The sequence below is a fragment of the Lontra canadensis genome, unplaced genomic scaffold, assembly GCF_010015895.1.
Source record: "Lontra canadensis isolate GAN:19392208 unplaced genomic scaffold, GSC_riverotter_1.0 scaffold33, whole genome shotgun sequence".
Taxonomy (NCBI): domain Eukaryota; kingdom Metazoa; phylum Chordata; class Mammalia; order Carnivora; family Mustelidae; genus Lontra; species Lontra canadensis.
The window spans coordinates 10931433-10952339 of NW_022631027.1; the positions used below are offsets into that span (position 1 = coordinate 10931433).

At 32.7% G+C, this 20907-nt stretch overlaps 1 protein-coding gene across 2 annotated transcripts in view; it reads right to left on the reverse strand.

Annotated features, from left to right (window-relative positions):
• The window catches only part of DPYD (dihydropyrimidine dehydrogenase), an 829985-nt gene that overhangs the window by 619845 nt on the left and 189233 nt on the right, over positions 1–20907 (reverse strand). For both annotated transcript variants that reach the window (XM_032867196.1, XM_032867195.1), the window contains exon 5: positions 543–704. In XM_032867196.1, coding sequence (XP_032723087.1) covers positions 543–704 — 162 coding nt within the window. The remainder of the gene's footprint in view (positions 1–542; positions 705–20907) is intronic.

Here is a 20907-nt window from a genome sequence, read left to right on the forward strand (position 1 = left end):
TTTTTGTTTTATTATAATTTGTATCCAAATAACACACATGCTCCTAATCTAAAAGTTTATAAAATGTAATTTTAAAGAATATTATTCAGATAGGGGTTTTGAAAATTCTCTAACCTCTATTAATAATAAAAAAAAAACCCACAAAATAATGCTGACATATTATTTCAAGCTGTAAAAGTTAAAGAGAATTTCAGGAAAAAGAATCAGGCACGATAGCCTTTTTATAATGGGGTCCTCTTGTCACTCTCCAACATATAGTTAATGAACACATTTTTCTTTAGAACCTCTAATTTACATAAGTTTCATTCAGAATATTTTAATGACTTTCTGGGACTGCAATTAATTTGACATAGGGTTTTATGAAGTTTAATTTTTATAGCCCTTGTTGAATAAAAATATTATTTATGGCATAAAACACACGTTAGCTGTGTATTACATTAAAAATGCTAGATATCAAAAGAGCACCAAGAATTAAAGTCACTCTAAGATTTTTGTGCTTTAACGGTGGACAAAAAAAAAAGCAATATGTACAGCTTACATACCTCAGTAGCAAACTGCTGCAATCCACCAATATTAATTGGTCCCTCTTCAGTGGCATACAAATTGCATCCACCTACACAAAGATCAGAAGTTGGACATACCATTCCACAGGTCAGACCAAGTGGGTTGTCAGAAAAAATCATCTTAGCAGCTCCATAATAGTTCTACAAAAATAAAATAAAATAAAATTTTATTATGTAACAATGCACCTTAAACATTCAAAACATGATCCAATTTTCTATCAGGTAATAGACTGAGTAATCTATTAAGTAATCTATTAGGTGATAGATTAAGTTGAAGATTAAGTTATGTATAAAATATGGAGGTTACAATAATGTTTACCATCAGAAAACATCAAATAATAACTAGCAGAGAACCTGACATGCAGGAATATTCAATATATGGTATATTAATAAATAAACAATTAATCAATTTTGGAAAATCAAAATTTAAAGTATAAATGATCTGTAAATAGCTTTCTTTTACAAAGCATCTAACTATAACCTGACATGAATTATTCTTTTCATTTTTAACAAGATAAGTTAGGTAGACTGAACAAATTTAAATCTTAAAATGTTAAAAACAAACAAACAAAAATGTTAAACTCGAGTTATCTTTCATTTAACTAAATTAAAAGCATCTAGGATCCTCTTTCCCTTTTTCTCATCTGGCTTGTCCAGAGAGACTATATATACGGCATTTTGTGCTGATTATCTAATTCTTCAATCACATACTATTAAGCAAAGATGCAGATGAAACTAACAGCTACTCTTGGATGAGACCGTGTCAAGCTCATCTCTCATTACTTCCTTTCATACATTTGATTTATATAGAATAACTTAAAACCCTACTCATTTTATCAAGAGTTTTTAGAACCAAACCTGTTCATACATTGTACAATCCTATCATTATTGACTAAGAATGAATAACTTGAATATTTGGGGAGTATTTTTTTCTCTAATCAAAAGTAAGAAGTGTACTTGACCAGTACTCCTCAAAACTGTCAAGTACATAAAAAATAAGGATAATTTTGAGAATATATAAAACTCAAGAAAACCCTAAGGAAATAGGACAGGATCCTAGATAAGGAAAAAAGGTACTAGGTAAAAACTAAGGAAATCTGCAGAAATCACAGACTTTAGTTAGTAATAAAACAGAAATAATATTTCATTAATTGTAATAAATGTGCTATAGTAATGTCAGATATTAATAGTAGAGAAATCAATGTGCAGGTCTATATAGGAATTCTTTGTACTATTTTCACAACTTTTCTGTAAATACAAAACCACTATAAAAATGTTTTAAAGAAGAGATGGTAGAATATAGTTAATAGTATGAAACTAATGTATTAATTTCTCCTTTAGTTTTTGTTTACAATACTTTTGAAGGTCTTTGACAACACATACATTGCTTCCATGACTAACTTTGATCATAAATACAAATTCCTAGACATTATAGAATACTGATGATAATAAACAACAGAAATAACCTTAACTATTTCTTGACTCGTTGGTACATTACCAGAAGTTTGCTAGGTCTTTATTTAATCTTTATCATCAATCATCTTATATAAAATGTCCAGCACCCAATCAAAAACTTCTAAGCATAAGATGAGATAGAATTAAATGCCTGATAGTCAGTGAAAAAATGAATCAATCAAGCAGACCCATAGGTCTGATACAGAAATGGGAGTTAGCAGAAAAAGATTTAAAAAAATCTTCATGAAGATTTAGAAAAAAAATAGACAAAATAGATGAACCAATTCAACATATAACCATAATACTGTGATCTATTTAAAAATAATCAAACTGGCATTCCATAACTGAATAAGACATTTAAAAATAGATCTTAATGCATGGTTTTAATAGTATTCATGGTGGTTTAACAGTATTTATCTTATTCAATGGATCTTCTTAGCAACCAACAATAATGTCTAACACATAAGAATGGTTCTTCACTACATATTTTCTGAATACATAATAGGAATGTGTTATTAAATTCAACTTATAAATAAGGAAACTGGGGTAGGAAGGTTACATAATTTGCCAAAGGATCATAGAGCATATAAAGTGGCAGAGCCAGGATTCAAAGCCATATATATGACCACATACTCATAAGGACCAAGATATACTCTAATACTAAAGAATACTGTTAAGTACTAAATACTGTTAAGTACTGTTAAGTACTAAATAAAATCTAGTTACAATATTATTTTTCATATATAATATGTATCTTGATGTAAAACACACACAGATTTCAGTATAAATTGGACAGCATGTAGCTAGCTCATTAATTACACTTTATATCTTAATAGATTTTTTTTTCCCAAGATTTTATTTACTTGTCAGAGAAAGAGAAAGCACAAGCAGGGGGAGCAGCATGCAGAGGGAGAAGGAGAAGCAGGCTTCCTGCTGAGCAGGGAGCCCAATGTGGGACTTGATTTCAGGACCTGAGCAGGAAGCAAATGCTTTACCAACTGAGCCACACAGCCATCCCTATTAGATGAGTTTTTTGTATATTTCCCTTAGTTTTATTTTTATTTTTTTTTAAGATTTTATTTTATTCATTTGACAGAGATCACAAGTGGGCAGAGAGGCAGGCAGAGAGAAAGGGGGAAGCAGGCTCCCTGCTGAGCAGAGAGCCCGATGCAGGGCTTGATCCCAGGACTCTGGGATCATGACCTGAGCCAAAGGCAGAGGCTTTAACCCACTGAGCCACCCAGGAGCCTCTTTCCCTTAGTTTTAATCTTTCCATCAAGTCAATGAAAAGTTATTATAAGGCAAAGTCTTTTTTATCTTAACTAAAGATTAATCCGTTTTTTTCCCTCAAATTTGGTCATATTTGCCATTGTCTTTGGGATAGTCTTTATTAATGTCACTGATAAGGGACAACAGTAAAGCACCATGCTGTTGACTAAGAATGAATAACTTGAATATACTTTCCCAAAAGATAAGACAGGATTCCCTTATACATAGAGAAGGAGCATGTATCAAAGATTTTACTTGACTCATTAATGTATAAGGAATCATAAAATAAGGAATCATTAAGATAGTAAAGGTGATTCAAGGAAGATCTGAGGCTGAAATGGCTTAAATGCTGAATTCTACAAAGTATTTAACAATTAATACCAATTCTTCACAAATACTTCTAAAATATACATATGGAATTTATCTCAGGAATGCAGGGTTGGTTTAATATCCCCTAAATGAATTAATATAGTACACTACATCAATAGAATAAAGGACAAAAATTTACACAATCATCTCAAAAAATGCAGAAAAACATCTGACAAAATCCAATACCTCTCATGATAAAAACTCACAACAGGCCACAAAGAGCCATTAATTCATTTAAGAGGTTAATAAAGAATATTTATTTAAAAACCACAGCTGACATCTTACTTTACGCTGAAAACTGAATCCTTTCACCTTAGCATCAGGAAAATATAAGGATGCACATCTATCCAGCACAATACTGGCAGTTTTACCCAAATAATGTGGCAAACAAAAGAAGCAAAAGCTTTTCAAATTGCAAAGTAAGAAGTAAAACTATTTCTACTTATAGAAGAAGTGATCTTGTATATAAAAAATCCTAAAATCCAGTAAAAAAAAAACTATTAGCAAAATAACGCTTAACTTTATGTGTCAACTTGACTGTGCCATGGGATGTCCACATTAAACATTATTTTGGGGTGGGTATAAGAAGGTATTTCCATATGAGATTGGTTTTTAAATTGGTGGACTCACCAAAGTAGACTGCCTTCCCCAATTATCACTCAACTGGGTGGACAACATCCAACCACTGAGGAACTGAATAGCACAAGATAAGGTGACAGGAAGAAAATTTGGAACCTGCCTGGTTGAGTTTGGACATCAGTATACATATACATATAGTTTATATTATATATTTATATTTATATATTAATCTGTAAAATATATAAATATATAATATATTAATATTATATATTTATGTTATACATTATATTTTTATATATATAGTTTTTATGAAGAACCCTGACTAATACAGCACTAATAATCACTGTAGCCAGCATGCTGAGCATGAGATCAATCAATATACAACAATCAATTCTATATCTACACACAATGTATGAAACAATGAACAAAACAAAAATGAAATAAAAAATAATTCTAAGAGGATCAAAATACAAATTATTTAAACTATATTTACTAAAAATGTGTAACACATAGGCTCTGAAAACAGACCACTGCTGAGTGAAACTAAAGAAGACCTAGATAAATGGAAAGACAGCCCATGATTATGAATTAGAAGGCTTATTATTAGAATAATGTTACTCCCCAAATTTATCTACAGATTCAGTGCAATCCCTATCAAAATCATAGCAGATTTTTTTACAAAAATTGGCATACTGACACCAAAATTCATATGAAAAACCAAAAGACCCAGAAACAGAATAGGCAAAACAGCTGTGAAAAATAAGATCAAAGTTGGAGGAATCACATTTCCTGATGTCAGAACTTATTATGAAGCAACAGTAATCAAGATGGTGTGGTACTGGCATAATAACACAGATACAGACCAATAGAACAGAATTGACAGTCTAGATAGAAACCTTATCTTGATGTTCAATTGATTTTCTGACAAGGGTTCCAAGACAATTCTATAAAGAAAGAATATTCTTAAGAAATGATGTGATAACTGAATATCCATAAGCAAAAGAATGGAGTTGATCTTTATTTCACAGCACACATAAAGTTTAACTAACAATAGATTATAGATCTAAATGTTAGAGATAAATCTATAAAACTCTTAGAAGATGATATAGGAATAAATCTTTAAGACCTTGGATTAGGCAATGGTTTTCAGCCATAAAAACAAAAGCACAAGCAACAACACACACACACAAAAAGAGATGAACTGGATTTCATAAGAATTAAAAACTTTTGTGCTACAAGGAACACCACCAAGAAAGTTAAAAGGCAACCAACAGAACAGGAATAAAATCATATATGGTAAGAAATTTTTTTTAAAGATTTTATTTATTTATTTGACAGACAGAGACCACAAGTAGGCAGAGAGGCTGGCAGAGAGAGAGAGAAGAAGAAGCAGGCTCCCTGCTGAGCAGAGGGCCCAATGCACGGCTTGATCCCAGGACCCTGGGACCATGACCTGAGCCGAAGGTAGAGGTTTTAACCCACTGAGCCACCCAGGTGCCCCTGATAAGAAATTTTCATTTAAAATATATGAAGACTTATAACTCACTAATAAGAAGACAATCAAAAAATGAACAATGGATTGGTATGAACATTTCTCCAAAAATATACAAATGGCAAATATGCATAAGAAGTATGGCTAAACATTATTAGCTATCAGAGAAATGCTAGTCAAAATGAGATACCACTTCTTAACCTATTTGGCTGGCTACAGAGAAAGAGACATAACAATATATACAATGGAATATTATTCAGACATCAAAAAAGAATGAAATCTTGTCATTTGCAATGATGTGGATGGATCCAGAGTGTATTACACTGAGTGAAATAAGTCAGTCAGTGAAAGGCCCATACCATATGATTTCACTCATATGTGGAATTTAAGAAATAAAACAGATTTTAAAGAAAGAAACAAAACAAATAAAGGGGAAAGAGGAAAAAGAAAGAAAGAGAAAGGAAACAGTAAGAAACTCTTGATTTTAGAAAACAAACTGAGGGTTGAAGGAGGGGTAGTGGGCAGAAGAGAGGCTAAATGAGTGATGGGTATTGTGGAGGGTACTTGTTGAGATGAGCACTGGATCTTAAATGTAAGATCTTCTATGATTCTTATATGAATTACTAAGATTCTATTCCTGAAACCAATATTATACTGTATATTAACCAACTAGAATTTAAATAAAAACTTTAAAAGAAAGAAAAATGTGAAGAAAATTTTTTTAGATAAATAATTTTTATGTAAAAAAAGACATACAATAAAAAATGTTAACAAGGATGTGGAAAAACTGGAACAATCATATGTTGCTTATGGGATTGAAAAATGGTGTCAGTACTTTGAAAAATAGTTTGGCAGTTGCTCACAAGGGTAAAAACAGAGTTACCATATGACTCAGCAATTCCACTCTTTAGTGTACACCCAAGAAAATTTACAACATATGTCCATGTATAACCTCATAAATTAATGTTCAAAGCAGTGTACCCCTAGCAGCTAAAATGTAGAAATAACCTAAATGCCCACCTCTGATGAACCGCTAAAAAAGTGGAATATCCATATAATCAGTTACTATTTAGAAATAAAAATAAGTAATGATATGTGCTATAACATAGCTAAACTTTGAAAACATTATGCTAAGTGAAAGAAGCCATTCACAAAAGACCACAGATTGTGTTTTCATTTAATGAAAATATCCAGAACAGGCAAAAGTAAAGAAGCAGAAAGTAGATTGGTAGTTGCCTACGCCTGGGAATCTGAGAAAAACTGGAAATTGGCTGCTAAGGGGGTTTACAATGTCTTTTTGGGATGATAAGCATATGCTCAATTTGACTGTGGCTATGGTTGCACTTCTGAACATATCCTCACCATCAATGAATAGTACATTTTCCACTGGCCAACTGTATGGAATATGAATTTTATCTCAATAAAGGTGTTATATTTTTAAAAGTACACTTATAGGATGGGAAATTATATGGGGAATTTAATAAAGAAATATTTCAATAACACTGGATTAAGATTGCTTCCCTTAATGAAACAAGATGGGATTGGGAGGGAGACAAACCATAAGAGACTCTTAATCACACAAAACAAACTGAGGGTTGATGGGGGGAGGGGGGTTGAAGGGGGTGGGGTTATGGACATTGGGCAGGGTATGTACTATGGTGAGTGCTGTGAAATGTGTAAACCTGGTGATTCACAGACCTGTACCCCTGAGGATTAAAATATATTATATGTTTAAAAAAAATAAAATTAATTAAAAAAAAAAAAGATTGCTTCCCTTGCCTCAGGAGAAAAAGCTGCAGTAATCAGAACAGTATGGTAGTGGCAAAAAAATAAACACAAAGAAGAATGGAACAGGGAAAAAAAAAAGAAAAAGACAAACCCACAATTATATGGTCAATGAATCTTCGACAAAGGTGGCAAGAATATATGAGAAAAAGACAGGCTCTTCAACAAATGGGGTTAGGAAAACTGGACAGCCATATGCAAAGGAATGAAACAGGACCACTTTCTTACACCATACACAAATATAAGCTCAAAAGGGATTAAGGACCTAAATGTGAGACCTGAAAACCATAAAAATCATAGAAAAGAACACAGGAAATAATTTCTCTGACATCAGCCCTAATAACATCTTTTTAGGTACGTCCCCTGAAGCAAGGGAAAAAACAGCAAAAATAAACTAATGGACCTACCTCTAATTTAAAGTTTCTGCACAGCAAAGGAAACAACAAAACTAAAAGAAAACCTACTGAATGGAAGAAAGTATCTGCCAGATGCATTTGATAAGGACTTAGTATCCAAAATATACAAAGAAATTACATGTCCAAGAAGATCTAAAAATTATAAATATTTATGCCCCAGATGGGAGCGCCCAAATATATAAAACAATTAATAAGACATAAAGGAACTCATTGTTAATAATACAATAATAGTAGGGGACTTTAACACCTCACTTATATCAATGCACAGAATATCTGAGCAGAAAATCAACCAGGAAACAATGGCTTTGAATGACAAACTTGACCAGATGGATTTAACAGATCTATTAAGAACATTTTATCCTAAAGCAGCAGAACACACATTCTCTTCAAGTGCATATGGAACATTTTCCAGAATAGATCACACAGTATGTCACAAATCAGACCTTAAGAAATACAAAGATACCAAGATCATACAATTAATATTTTCTTTTCTCCTCTTTCTTTCTTTCTTTCTTTCTCTCTCTCTCTCTCTCTCTCTTTCTTTCTTTCTTTCTTTCTTTTCTCTTTTCTTTTCTTTTCTTTTCTTTTCTTTCTTTCTTTCTTTCTTTTTGAGAAAGATGAGAGAGAGGAATAAAGGAATTGTAGGTGAGCAGAGACAGGGAGAGAGAGAGAGGAAGGGGGAAAAAGAGAATCTTAAGCAGACTCTATGTGCAGCACAGAACCTGATGTGGGGCTCAATTTCATGACACTGAGATCATGACCTAGGCCAAAATCAAAAGTCAAAGGCCTAACTGAATGAGCCATTCAGGTGCCCCCCCCATGCAAATTTTCTGATCACAACACAAAGAAACATGAAGTCAACTACAAGAAAAAATTTGGAAAGACCACAACATGCTTAAGTGAGGTTAAAAAATATGCTACTGAACAATGAACGGCTTAACCAGAAAAACAAAGAGAAAATAAAAAATAAATACATGGAAATAAGACACAATGGTCCAAAACCTTTGGGATGCAATAATAGCAATTCTAAGAGTTAAGTATAGAGCAATACAAACCTACTTCAAGAAGCAAGAAAAATCTCAATAAACAAATTAACCTTGCATTCAAAAGAGCTAGAAAAAGGCAACAAATGAAGCTCAAAGCCAGCAGAAGGGAAATATTGAAGATCAGGGCATACATAAATGATACAAAAACTAAAAAACAAACAAACAAAAGACAACAACAAAAATAATAGAGAACAGATCAATGAGACCAAGAGCTAGTTTTTTGAAAAAAAATAAATAAATAAAATTGTTAAACCCCCTAGCCAGATTTATCAAAAAGAAAAGAGAAAGGTCCTAATTAAATAAAATCAGAAATGAGAGAGGAGAAATGACAACCAACATCACAGAAATACAAACAATTATAAGGAATATTATGAATATCTGTAAGTCCAACAAATTGGACAACTTAGAAGAAATGGACAAAACATATAAACTACAAAAACTGAAGTAGGAAGGAATAGAAAACTTGAACATATCAATAACCAGCAAAGAAACTGAATCAGTAATCAAACTACAAAAACTGAAGTAGGAAGGAATAGAAAACTTGAACATATCAATAACCAGCAAAGAAAATGAATCAGTAATCAAAAATCTTCCAACAAACAAAAGTCCAGGGCCAGATGGCTTCACAGGGGAGTTTAGCCAAGCACTTAAAGAAGAGTTAATACCTATTCTTCTTAAACTATTTCAAAAAATAAAATGGAACAAAAACTGCCAAATTCATTCTATGAGGCTAGCACTACCTTAATTCCAAAACCAGACAAAGACTCTACTAAAAAAGAGAATTATAGGCCAATAGACCTAATGGACACGTACACAAAATTTCTCAATAAAACAACTAGTAAATCAAATCTGACAGTACATTAAGAGAACCATTCACCACAATCAAGTGCAATTTATTCCTGGGGTGCAAGGATGTTCAATATTTGCAAATAAATTCACATAATACTCTACATTAATAAAAGAAAGCATAAGAACCATATGTTCTTTTCTATAGATTCAGAAAAAGGATTTGACAAGATAAAACATTCATTCACAATTAAAACCATCAACAAAGTAGAGTTAGAGGGAATATCTCAACATAATAAAGGCCTTATATGAAAAAAAATAATCATCCTGGACTGGGAAAAACTGAGAGTTTTTCTCATAGATGGTCAGGAACAATACAGGTATGTCCACTCCTACCACCATCATTTAACACAGTACTGAAGTCCTAGCCTCAGCAATCAAGACAACAAAAAGAAATAAAAGGCATCCAAATTGGCAAGGAAGAAGTCAAACTTTCACTGTTTGTAATGACATGATACTCATAAAGAAAACCCAAAAGACTCCACCAAAAAATTGTTAGAACTGATACACGAATTCAGTAATGTTGCAAGATACAAAAATCAATGCGGGGTAAACCTAACCAAAGAGGTAAAAGACCTGTACTCTGAAAATTAAAAAAACATGATGAAAAAAACTGAAGATGACACCAAAAAATGGAAAAACACTCCATGCTCATGGATTGGAAGAATATTGTTAAAATGTCTATACCACCAAAAGTAATCTACACATTTAATGCAATCCTTATCAAAATACCACCAGCATTTTTCACAGAGCTAGGAAAAATAGTCTTAAAATTTGTATGGAACCTTGGAGACAGGTCTTGAAAGAAGATGTTGTGGCCAATATGTGAAAATGAATTTTTGGGACTTCATCAAGATAAAAAGCTTCTCCATAGCAAAGGAAACAGTCAACAAAACAAAGAGGCAACCCGCAGAATGAGGGAAGATATTTGCAAATGACACTACAGACAAAGGACTGATATCCAAGATCTATAAGGAACTTCTCAAACTCAACACCCAAAAAAACAGACAAGTCAAAAAATGGGCAGAAGACATGAACAGATGCTTCTCCAATGAAGACATACAAATGGTTAACAGACACATGAAAGAGTGTTCATCATCCTTAGCCATCAGGGAGATTCAAATCAAAACCACATTGAGATATACCAGTTAGAATGGCAACAATTAACATGGCAAGAAACAACAAATGTTGGAGAGGATGTGGAGAAAGGGGAGTCCTCTCACAGTGTTGGTGGAAATGCAAGTTGGGGCAGCCACTTTGGAAAACAGTGTGGAGGTTCCTCAAAACATTAAAAAAAGAAAACTACCCTATACCCTGCAATTGCACCACTGGGTATTTACCCCAAAGATACAGATGTAGTGGCAAGAAGGGCCATATGCACCCCAGTGTTCATAGGAGCAAGGTCAACAATAGCCAAACTGTGGAAAGAGCCAAGATGCCCTTCAATAGACAAATGGATAAAGAAGATGTGGTCTATATACACAATGGAATATTATTCAGCCATTAGAAATGATGGATACCCAACTTTTGCATCAACATGGATGGGATTGGCTGAGATTATGCCATGTGAAATAAATCAAGCAGAGAAAGTCAATTATCATACGGTTTCACTTACTTGTGGAACATAAGGAATAGCATGTTAATAGCATTAGGAGAAGGAAGAGAAAAATGAAGGGGGGAAAGTGGAGGGGGAGACAAACCATGAGAGACTACAGACTCTGAGAAACAAACTGAGGATTTTAGTTGGGGGAGGAGATGGGTTTGCCTGGTCACAGGTACTAAGGAAGGCATGTATTGCATGGGGCACTGGATGTCATACATAAACAATAAGTCTTGGAACACTACATAAAAAATTAATGACATACTATATGGTGACTAACATAACATTAAAAAAAAATTGTACGGGACCACAAAAGAACCTGAAGAGCCAAAGCAATCTTGAAAAAGGAAAGCAAAGCTGAAGTCATCACAATTCTGGATATCAAGCTGTAACAGAAAGCTGTAGTGATCAAGACAATATGGTACTGGCACAAAAAAAAAAAAAAAAAAAGACACACAGATCAATAGACAGTATAGAAAACCCAGTAATGAACCCACAGTTATATGGTCAATTAATCTTTGATAAAACAGGAAAGAATATCCAATGGGAAAAAAAAAAAAAGTCTCTTCAACAAATGGTGTTGGGAAAACTGGGCAGCAACATGCAGAAGAATGAAACTGGACCAGAGGTGCCTGGGTGGCTCAGTTGGTTAAGCATCTGCCTTCAGCTCACATCACAATCCGGGGTTCCAGGATGGACCCCTGTGTGAGGCTCTCTGCTCAGTGGGGAGCCTACTTCTCCCTCTCCCTCTGCTCCTCCCCCTGCTTGCGCTCTCTCTTTCTGTCTCTCTGTCAAATAAATAAAATCTTAAAAAGAAAGAAAGAAAGAAAGAAAGAAAGAAAGAAAGAAAGAAAGAGAAACTGGACCACTTTTTACAGCATATACAAAAATAAATTCAAAGCAGAGGAAAGATCTAAAAATGAGACCTGAAACCATTAAAATCTTAGAGGAGTACACAGCAGTAACCTCTTTAACATTGGCCATACCAAATTCTTACTAGATAGATCTCATGAGTCAAGGAAAACAAAATAAAAAATAAACTATCAGGACTTCAGCAAAATAAAGGCTTCTGCAGAGAAGGAAATAATCAACAAAACTAAAAGGCAACCTACAGAATGAGAGAAGATATTTGCAAATGGCATTATCTGATAAAGGGTTAGTATCCAAAATCTGTAAAGAATTTATAAATCTCAACACCCAAAAAAATGAAAAATCCAATTAAAAAATGTGCATAAGACATAAAGAGAAATTTTTTCCAAATATATCTAGATGGCCAACAGACACATGAAATGATGCTCATCGTCACTCATGTGGCTGGAGAGTATTATGTTAAGTGAACTAAGTCAGTTGGAGAGATATAATACATATGATTTCACTCATATGTGGAATTTAAGAAACACACTAGCAAAGAAATAAGAGAGAGAGCGAGAGCAGCAAACCAAGAAACAGACTCTTAATTATAAAGAATAAACTGATGGTTACCAGAGGGGAGCTGGTGGGGAGATGGGTTAAATTGGTGATGGGGATTAAAGAGTACACTTGTGATGAGCACCAGGTGTTGTATGGAAGTGCTGAATCACTAAATTGTACACCTGAAACTAATATTACATTGTATATTAGCTAACTGGAATTTTAATAAAAACTTCACATTTAAAAAATACATCTTTGTAATATAACTTACAATACTGAAATGTGATACCTCCAGCTTTGTCCTTTCTCAAGACTGCTTTGGTTATTTGGGGTCTTTGGGATCCCATACAAATTTTAGATTGTTCTAGTTCTATGAAAAATGCTGTTGGTATTTTAATAGGGATTACATTAAATCTGTATATTGCTTTGGGTAGTATTGACATTTTAACAACATTTCTTCTTCCAATCCATGAGCATATAATGTCTTTCCATTTGTTTGTGTCATCCAGTTTCTTTCATCAATGTTTTATAGCTTTCAGATTATAGGTTTTTCACCCCTTGATTTGATTAAGTTTATGCCTAGGCATTTTATTATTATTGGTGTAATTATAAACAGGAGTTTTTCCTAATTTGTCTACTGTGCTTCATTATTAGTGTATAGAAATGCAATGGATTTCTGTATATTAAATTTGTCTCCTTTGACTTTACTGAATTCATTTATCAGTTCTAGCAGTTTTTTGGTGGAGTGTTTAGAGCTTTCTATATATAATATCATGTCATCTGCAAATAGTGAAAGTTTGACTTCTTTCTTACCAATACGATGCCTTTATTCCTTTTTCTTGTCTGATTTCTGTGGCTATGACTTCCAGTACTATGTTGAATGAAAGTGGTAAGAGTGGACTCCTTGCCTTGTTCCTGACCTTAAGGGAGAAGTTCTCAGTTTTTCTCCATTGAGTATGATGCCAGCTGTGGGCTTTTTACACAAGGTCTTTATTATGTTGAGGTATGTTCCCTCTAAATATACTTGTTGAGGGTTTTATCATGAATGGATGTTGTACTCACAATCTAAACTTTTAGTTAATATTGAATAGATAGTAAACCAATGGTTCTTTTTTCCTTCAAAATTAAATAATGCTTAAGTGTCACCATGCATTTATTTTAAAAACATTCATTTTTTTATCTCCTTGGCCTTATTTTCTGGTTTTGAATAATTTTACTTAATAACATTCATAATGAACAATTACTAACTAAATTACCAGTCTATTCCTTAGGAAACATCCTTTGGTCCTGATTAAGCCCTTGATCCCCTTGCTCAGCACCGCAATTAAGCATTTAACAATTGCTAGAGAAAATCTCAAAGTCATTGTCACTATTCTTTCCTCCTCTTACTTGACATCATAGTAACATCTGACATGACTGATTAACAAATATTTAATGACTGACACACTGCCTAAATGATCTAATTACATAATTAGAAGACTACTTGTAACATAAAAACACCATCATGAGGAAAAAAATGTCAATTGTAGATTACTTTTCAGGATATTTGGGGGAGGGGAGTAGCATAGAAATATAATCTAATTAAACAATTAAGGATCTTTCCACAAGAATACTGATTATCTTATGACCCACAAATTGAGTTTCAAGATTGTACCTAAAAAGATGACATAAGAAATAAATACATATTTAAAAAAATGATAAAAAAAAACATTTAGAATTACACTTATGGTTCATGATTTGCTATAGTTGTCAAACTACAAGGTCTGATCTACCACAATATATCACTGACAATAAAACTGTCTAGTTTTATTCAACAATCTCATAATTCCAAGTATAACTCTTACACCAAAATAAAATTGTAGGAGACTGTAACATTTTTTTAAAAAGTACTTTAAAAAATTACCTAAAATTACTGAATATTTCTTAAATAAAAGCTCGATGGACTTAAAAAAAGGAAGGGAAGGGTAAGGGAGGGGAAGGGAAATTAAGGGAAGGGAAAAGAAGGGAAGGGAGGAAATCTCCCTGACATCAAGACATTTTGGTATCAGAGTGAAAAGTCACTTCAGAATGAGGTTCAGAATCTGCTTCAAATGTGTGGTAATCAAAGTGTTTCTGAAGTGACAGGACTAAGAGATGAGAGGAAATGGCATCTGAGTTATCCTGGTTTGACACGAGTAAAAAATCAAGAAACTTCAGAATATGTCTTGGCATAATGACTTGGCCAACTGGCTAGAGATGTTCACTGATTCACTTAGGAAATGATGACTAGAAGATATATTTTTAATGTGCTTGGAACAAATTATGCTAAAATTTGACTTCCAATCTAAGGGTTTAATATCTAACTGAAGCTTTTTCATAGAAAGGTGCTAGTATTAAAGGACTAATTATGAAGATTATTGTATAAATGCTGTGGAAACTCTCAGAAATAGAGTGGAAAAATAGGAAAAGTGAAGAAGACACAATGATACATAAAAAAAAGGAATGCATCAGCATGTATCACAAAATACACAAAAATGGTTTTGAAAATGGTCTGAGCCAACATCAAACAATGATTCAGAAATCACCTTTGCACTCTACCTCTCACAAATAACTCTGAAGAAATGATAGATTACTGTGTAGGAAGCTGGGTACTCAGAGTCAAAGACATTCAAGAAACCTATTAGAAAGGGAACACCTCCTCAACTGTTCTCATCAAGACTGTCAAGATCAATATCAATTTTTTTTCTCTCATAGTAAGTGGAGAGATTTCTTGAGTTCTCCTTCTAAACAAGAGGTTTGACTCCTATTCTGTGAGCTTTTAAACCTTTCTAAAAGCAAAGGCTATAAAATTTAAATTTAGAAGGGTACTTTAAAGACACCCCAGTAGTCTCCTTCTAGAAAATACACAATCACTTCACTTGGTTTCTTCAGGTTATTCAATCATTCACAAGTATTTTAGTCTTCAATTGTGTGAAGAAAAATGTACCAAGTCATGTTAGGAGGAATAAAAATTAAATATCTGATCTTTTGTGCACATATTTGTTTTACGAGGACTTTTACTCCTTCTTTAAGCAAAAATCTAAAACACAAATGGTTTGATATATTTGTTTTTTTATATCAACACAAAAGAACATGCATTGAATGTTCCCTAGTCCATTAACTTACCCGTATTTTGCAGGTGTTGAATTTTCTATTACTCAATGGGATTTTTAAAAGCTTGTTCAAAGCTACAATATGTGCCATTTCCATGTGGGTTAATTCTAAGACAACTTTAACTTTTATTCTTTGCTTTTTATTTTTAAAGTTGTAACTTGAAATTGCATTAGTGTCATCTCTATACAATTTAATGGTTTTAAAGTCATTATCAAGAAACATGAAAATCTCACAAGCCAGCTAACGTCTCATATGTTATAATTAATTTAACCAATAGTCCAATCATATTCAGGCCTTCATATCACCACAACATTATCAAAACAGCTGGTGGATTTATTTTAAAGTGTTCTTGCTTTTTCCAATGAGAGTTTTCACAGATGGAAGCACCCTTCCAAGATAAACTTCAATCTGCTGCATTTAAAAAAATACTTGGGAAAGTTCAGTAAGTTTGCAAGTGTGAGAAGGGTGAATTAACACCACTTATACTTCTAGACTGAGCTGTCTAATGGTGAGTGCGCTAATGTACATTAATTTAATAGAAAATGTCCCTAATAGCACATATAGAAAATAAAGGCATAGGGAACACTGTCAAGCTATCACCATCTCTCAGTAAACAACGCACTGGTCTTCAGACATTTGGCAAAGGAGAGTGGGAACCTATCATTCACAGGACACACAAAAACTCCTGCCCTCACAGTACTCACTCTTCTGGGGACAAATGGATACAGAATATGTTTGCCTGGTTTTACTCAGAAAACCCTCCCTTCAAAACTCAGACGCACTAAATTTTAGAAAAGTTTTGCACAATATGATTAGACTTTTAGAACTATGAATGTGTAAGAAGAAAAAATTATTCTTTTAGAAAACAAATTTTTTTAATATGACCTTGAGATGCTGAACTAGGAAACTTGACACAGACAGCATGCCTAGTACATTATATAGCATAGAACAGATTTAACAAATTTAAGTCAGCATCACATTCCCCCTAGGCTTTTTCTAGCTAAAAATTTTTTTCTTGGGGGAACTGGGTGGCTCAGTGGTTAAGCCTCTGCCTTCGGCTCAGGTCATGATCTCAGGGTCCTGGGATCAAGCCCTGCATCGGGCTCTCTGCTCAGCGGGGAGCCTGCTTCCCCCTCTTTCTCTCTGCCTGCCTCTCTGACTACTTGTGATCTCTGTCAAATAAATAAATAAAATCTTTAAAAAATTTTTTTTTTCTTATAATGTTAATCCTGAGAGTTTAAGATTTTCAAGTTTATTAAAGAAAATTCATATTAGGAAGCACAATAAGAAAGATAGCAAGAAAGAAGCAAAAACTATATGAAGACAAATAACTGAATAACCTTATCTCAAACAAGATTTAAAATAACAAAACCATTGACTGCTGTAAAAAGTTGTATGTATAAGACAATTATTAATAAAGACAAAATTTCATTATTTATGTTATTAGAACTAGACTATAACACTTCTATTTTCTTCTTTTCAAACAAAATAACGTCAGATTATTTTGTGAGAGTTTGTTCTTCACTGACAAGAATGTGAGATTTCTTAATTGACAGGGTGCTGCAGTGTCTACCATACTGCATTATTATATTGTGGCTCATAAAACCAGCTGCCAGCCACTATTTGTACAATGGGTACAAATAAATTTACCAGAAAATTCTCCACTCCAAGTACATTAATTTAAACCCATTACTACTTTCAAAAGCAAAACTAGTTTTGATAATAATAATTTACCTGAATTTTTCACTTTGCCAATTTTTAGAAAACTAAACCCAAATTTCCTTAAGATGAAGTTTACTGTTGCTGGAGGGGAGGAAATTGGGAGGATACGATAATCAGGTAAAGGGCATCAAGGGGGGCATTTTATAAAATGAGGACTGGGTGTTACAAGCAACTGATGAATCACCAAATTCTACTCCTGAAAATAATAATACAGTATATGTTAACAATTGAATTTAAATAAAAAATTTTAAGAACCTCAAAAAATTTAAATAAAAAAATCTTACATTTAAAAAAATTTTAAATAAAAATATAAAAAATTTTTAAAAAGTATTGTTATAAATTTTACCCACCATTTAAATATTGACAACACTTACAAAATTGTCATGATAGAAAATATGTTGCTTGAGACACCTAGGTGGCTCAGTGGGTTAAAGCCTCTGCCTTCAGCTCAGGTCATGAGTCGATGAGTCGGCTCTCTGCTCAGCAGGAGGCCTGCCCCCCCCCAGCACCCGCCTGCTTCTCTACCTACTTGTGATCTCTATCTGTCAAATAAATAAATAAAATCTTTAAAAAAAAAAAGAAAATATGTTGTTTATATGTATATATAAATATAATATCCACTATATTTTATGACTTATATTTTCTTTTTTACATATATATTTTACATTTATATTATATATACTTTATAGTTTAATAATGACTCATTACACATATAAATTATTCATATAGATTGTGTAGTGTTATGTGGACAATAGCACACCAGAAAAAAAATCAAGAAATTTATTCTATCAAGTAGTTATGGGATCTGGGATAATTACTTAGCCTTGATGGGTTTCAAATTACCTTTCTAACCGACAAGATAGCTAGATAGATGAAAATGCCATTCATCCAAATTCTGTTACATTTATTTTTACCTGTTAATATTAAAAAATATTCTAGGGGGTGCCTGGATGGCTTAGTGGGTTGGAGCCTCTGCCTTTGGCTCTGGTCCTGATCCCCAGGTCCTGGGATCTAGCCCTGCTTTGGCTCTCTGCTCAAGAGGGAGCCTGCTTCCCTTCCTCTCTCTCTGCCTGCCTCTCTGCCTACTTGTGATCTCCGTCTGTCAAATAAATAAATAAAATCTTTAACAACAACAACAACAAAATATTCTAACCAGTATCCTATGTGTCTATACAGATTTTCCTTTGTCTTGATTATACTGAAGTAAAAATTTATGACTCCAGTTTAATTTTCACATACATACATAAAACTAGATTCTGTTTTTCTAAATAATTTAAGTTCTAAAAAATATTAATAAACGCATGTTTAAATATGTCCATACATAACATACAACCACAAACAATGTGGTATTACTTGTTTCATATAAAATTGGCTTAAGTTGTATAATGAAAATCTTCTATAAGTTAGTTAAACTGACATTATTTTTAGGTTTTATATCACTTAGATTTTGAATAAATTGACTAACAGTGCTTTGAGCTACAGAAGGTTTTCCAGAACTAAATGTTCAACTTTTGAAACAAATATGAAGAAAAGCAGTTACTATTACACATTCTATTAGCTGTGATTAAAAGTAAAAATGTAACCTTTTAAAGGCCTGAAGATATATATTACAAAACAGAAACAAGATAGATTTTTGCATAAGCATTAATGATTCAATAGACAATGTAACATCCATTTATCTTTTTCAGCAGAATACATTAAAGAAGATGGGACATTTTGAAAATAATATTCCAGTGCTTTAACACTAGTAAATTTAGTATCCTATCATTTGCCAGATTCAACACTAGGAAGTTATATATTAAAATTAATGACTGAATTCTGGTTTATGCAGTTAATGTTATATCAACTGATAAATGAATGAGGCAAAATGGACATACATTTTCATTTTCATTAATAATTTTAAATTATTATTTTATTATAGTCTGAATACAGTGTTCAATAGTAATTTTGTAGAGCTTTTTTTTCATATAAGCAGACAAAAGTTAGGATATTCTGAAAATAAATATAATATCAGGGAAATGGCTTTAGTCAATGAGAAAGTACACTACACAGTATAGTAATTAAAACACCTTGGTCCTGTCAAAGATATATAGATTGGTAGGACAAATAGAGCATTTGAAAATATACCTAAATAAATATAGGATTAAATATGTGATAAATGTGGCATTTTAGGACAGTGGAAAAATATATTATTTAGCAGATTTGAAATTATTAGTCATTTAGAGAAAAAGAGAAAGTCTGGATCTTTCACTCTTCACTCCAAAGGGAAAAAAAAAAAGAAAAACCAACTTAGAATACGGTCTGTCACATGCTACTCTGTAACCTCTCTGCTTTATTATATCATGTTACTAGTGACTTTAACTTAATTATATTTACTTAAAAATATACATACTCATTGTAGAAAAATATACATACTCATTGTAGAAGTACATACTCATTTTTCTTTTTTTTTTTTTTAAAGATTTATTTATTTATTTGACAGAGAGATCACAAGTAGGCAGAAAGGCAGGCAGAGAGAGGGGGGGAAGCAGGCTCCCTGCCAAGCAGAGAGCCCGATGCGGGGCTCGATCCCAGGACCCTGAGATCATGAACTGAGCAGAAGGCAGAGGCTTAACCCACTGAGCCACCCAGGCGCCCCCATACTCATTTTTCTAAGAAAAATGTTAACTTCTCTTCACCCCTCCTTCACCTCAATCAAATGAGGAAACTAAAGTTAAATTATATCCTTCTATGCCATACATCCTCATATATAAATCAGATTTTTGTAAAGATAATATGTTATTCATATTAATATGCAACTTAACTTTTTTCACTTAATAGCGATTCCCCTCTAGGTCAATAAATAATAATATATTTTTAAGAATAACCTCATGACATTCCATAACATAAATATTAAAATATAATAAGTAATAAAAATATAATAAGTAATAAGTAATATACAACATATAATAAATAATATAAATAGACTTAGCAGTTTTCATAATGATGGGCACTATAGTTGTTTCAGGTATCTGCCACTTCAAATGATGCTACAATTGCTACAATAAAATATAGTGTACATATACCATTACATGGTGGCATTTTTATTTTTCTAGGAAGAGCACATAATAAAGCACAATTGGCACAATGAAATATATATTTGTAATTTACAAATAAATTTCTACTATGTGACACTTATTGTTTCCCTCCAGCTGAAGAGCATAGGAGGTTATTAAACTTCTTA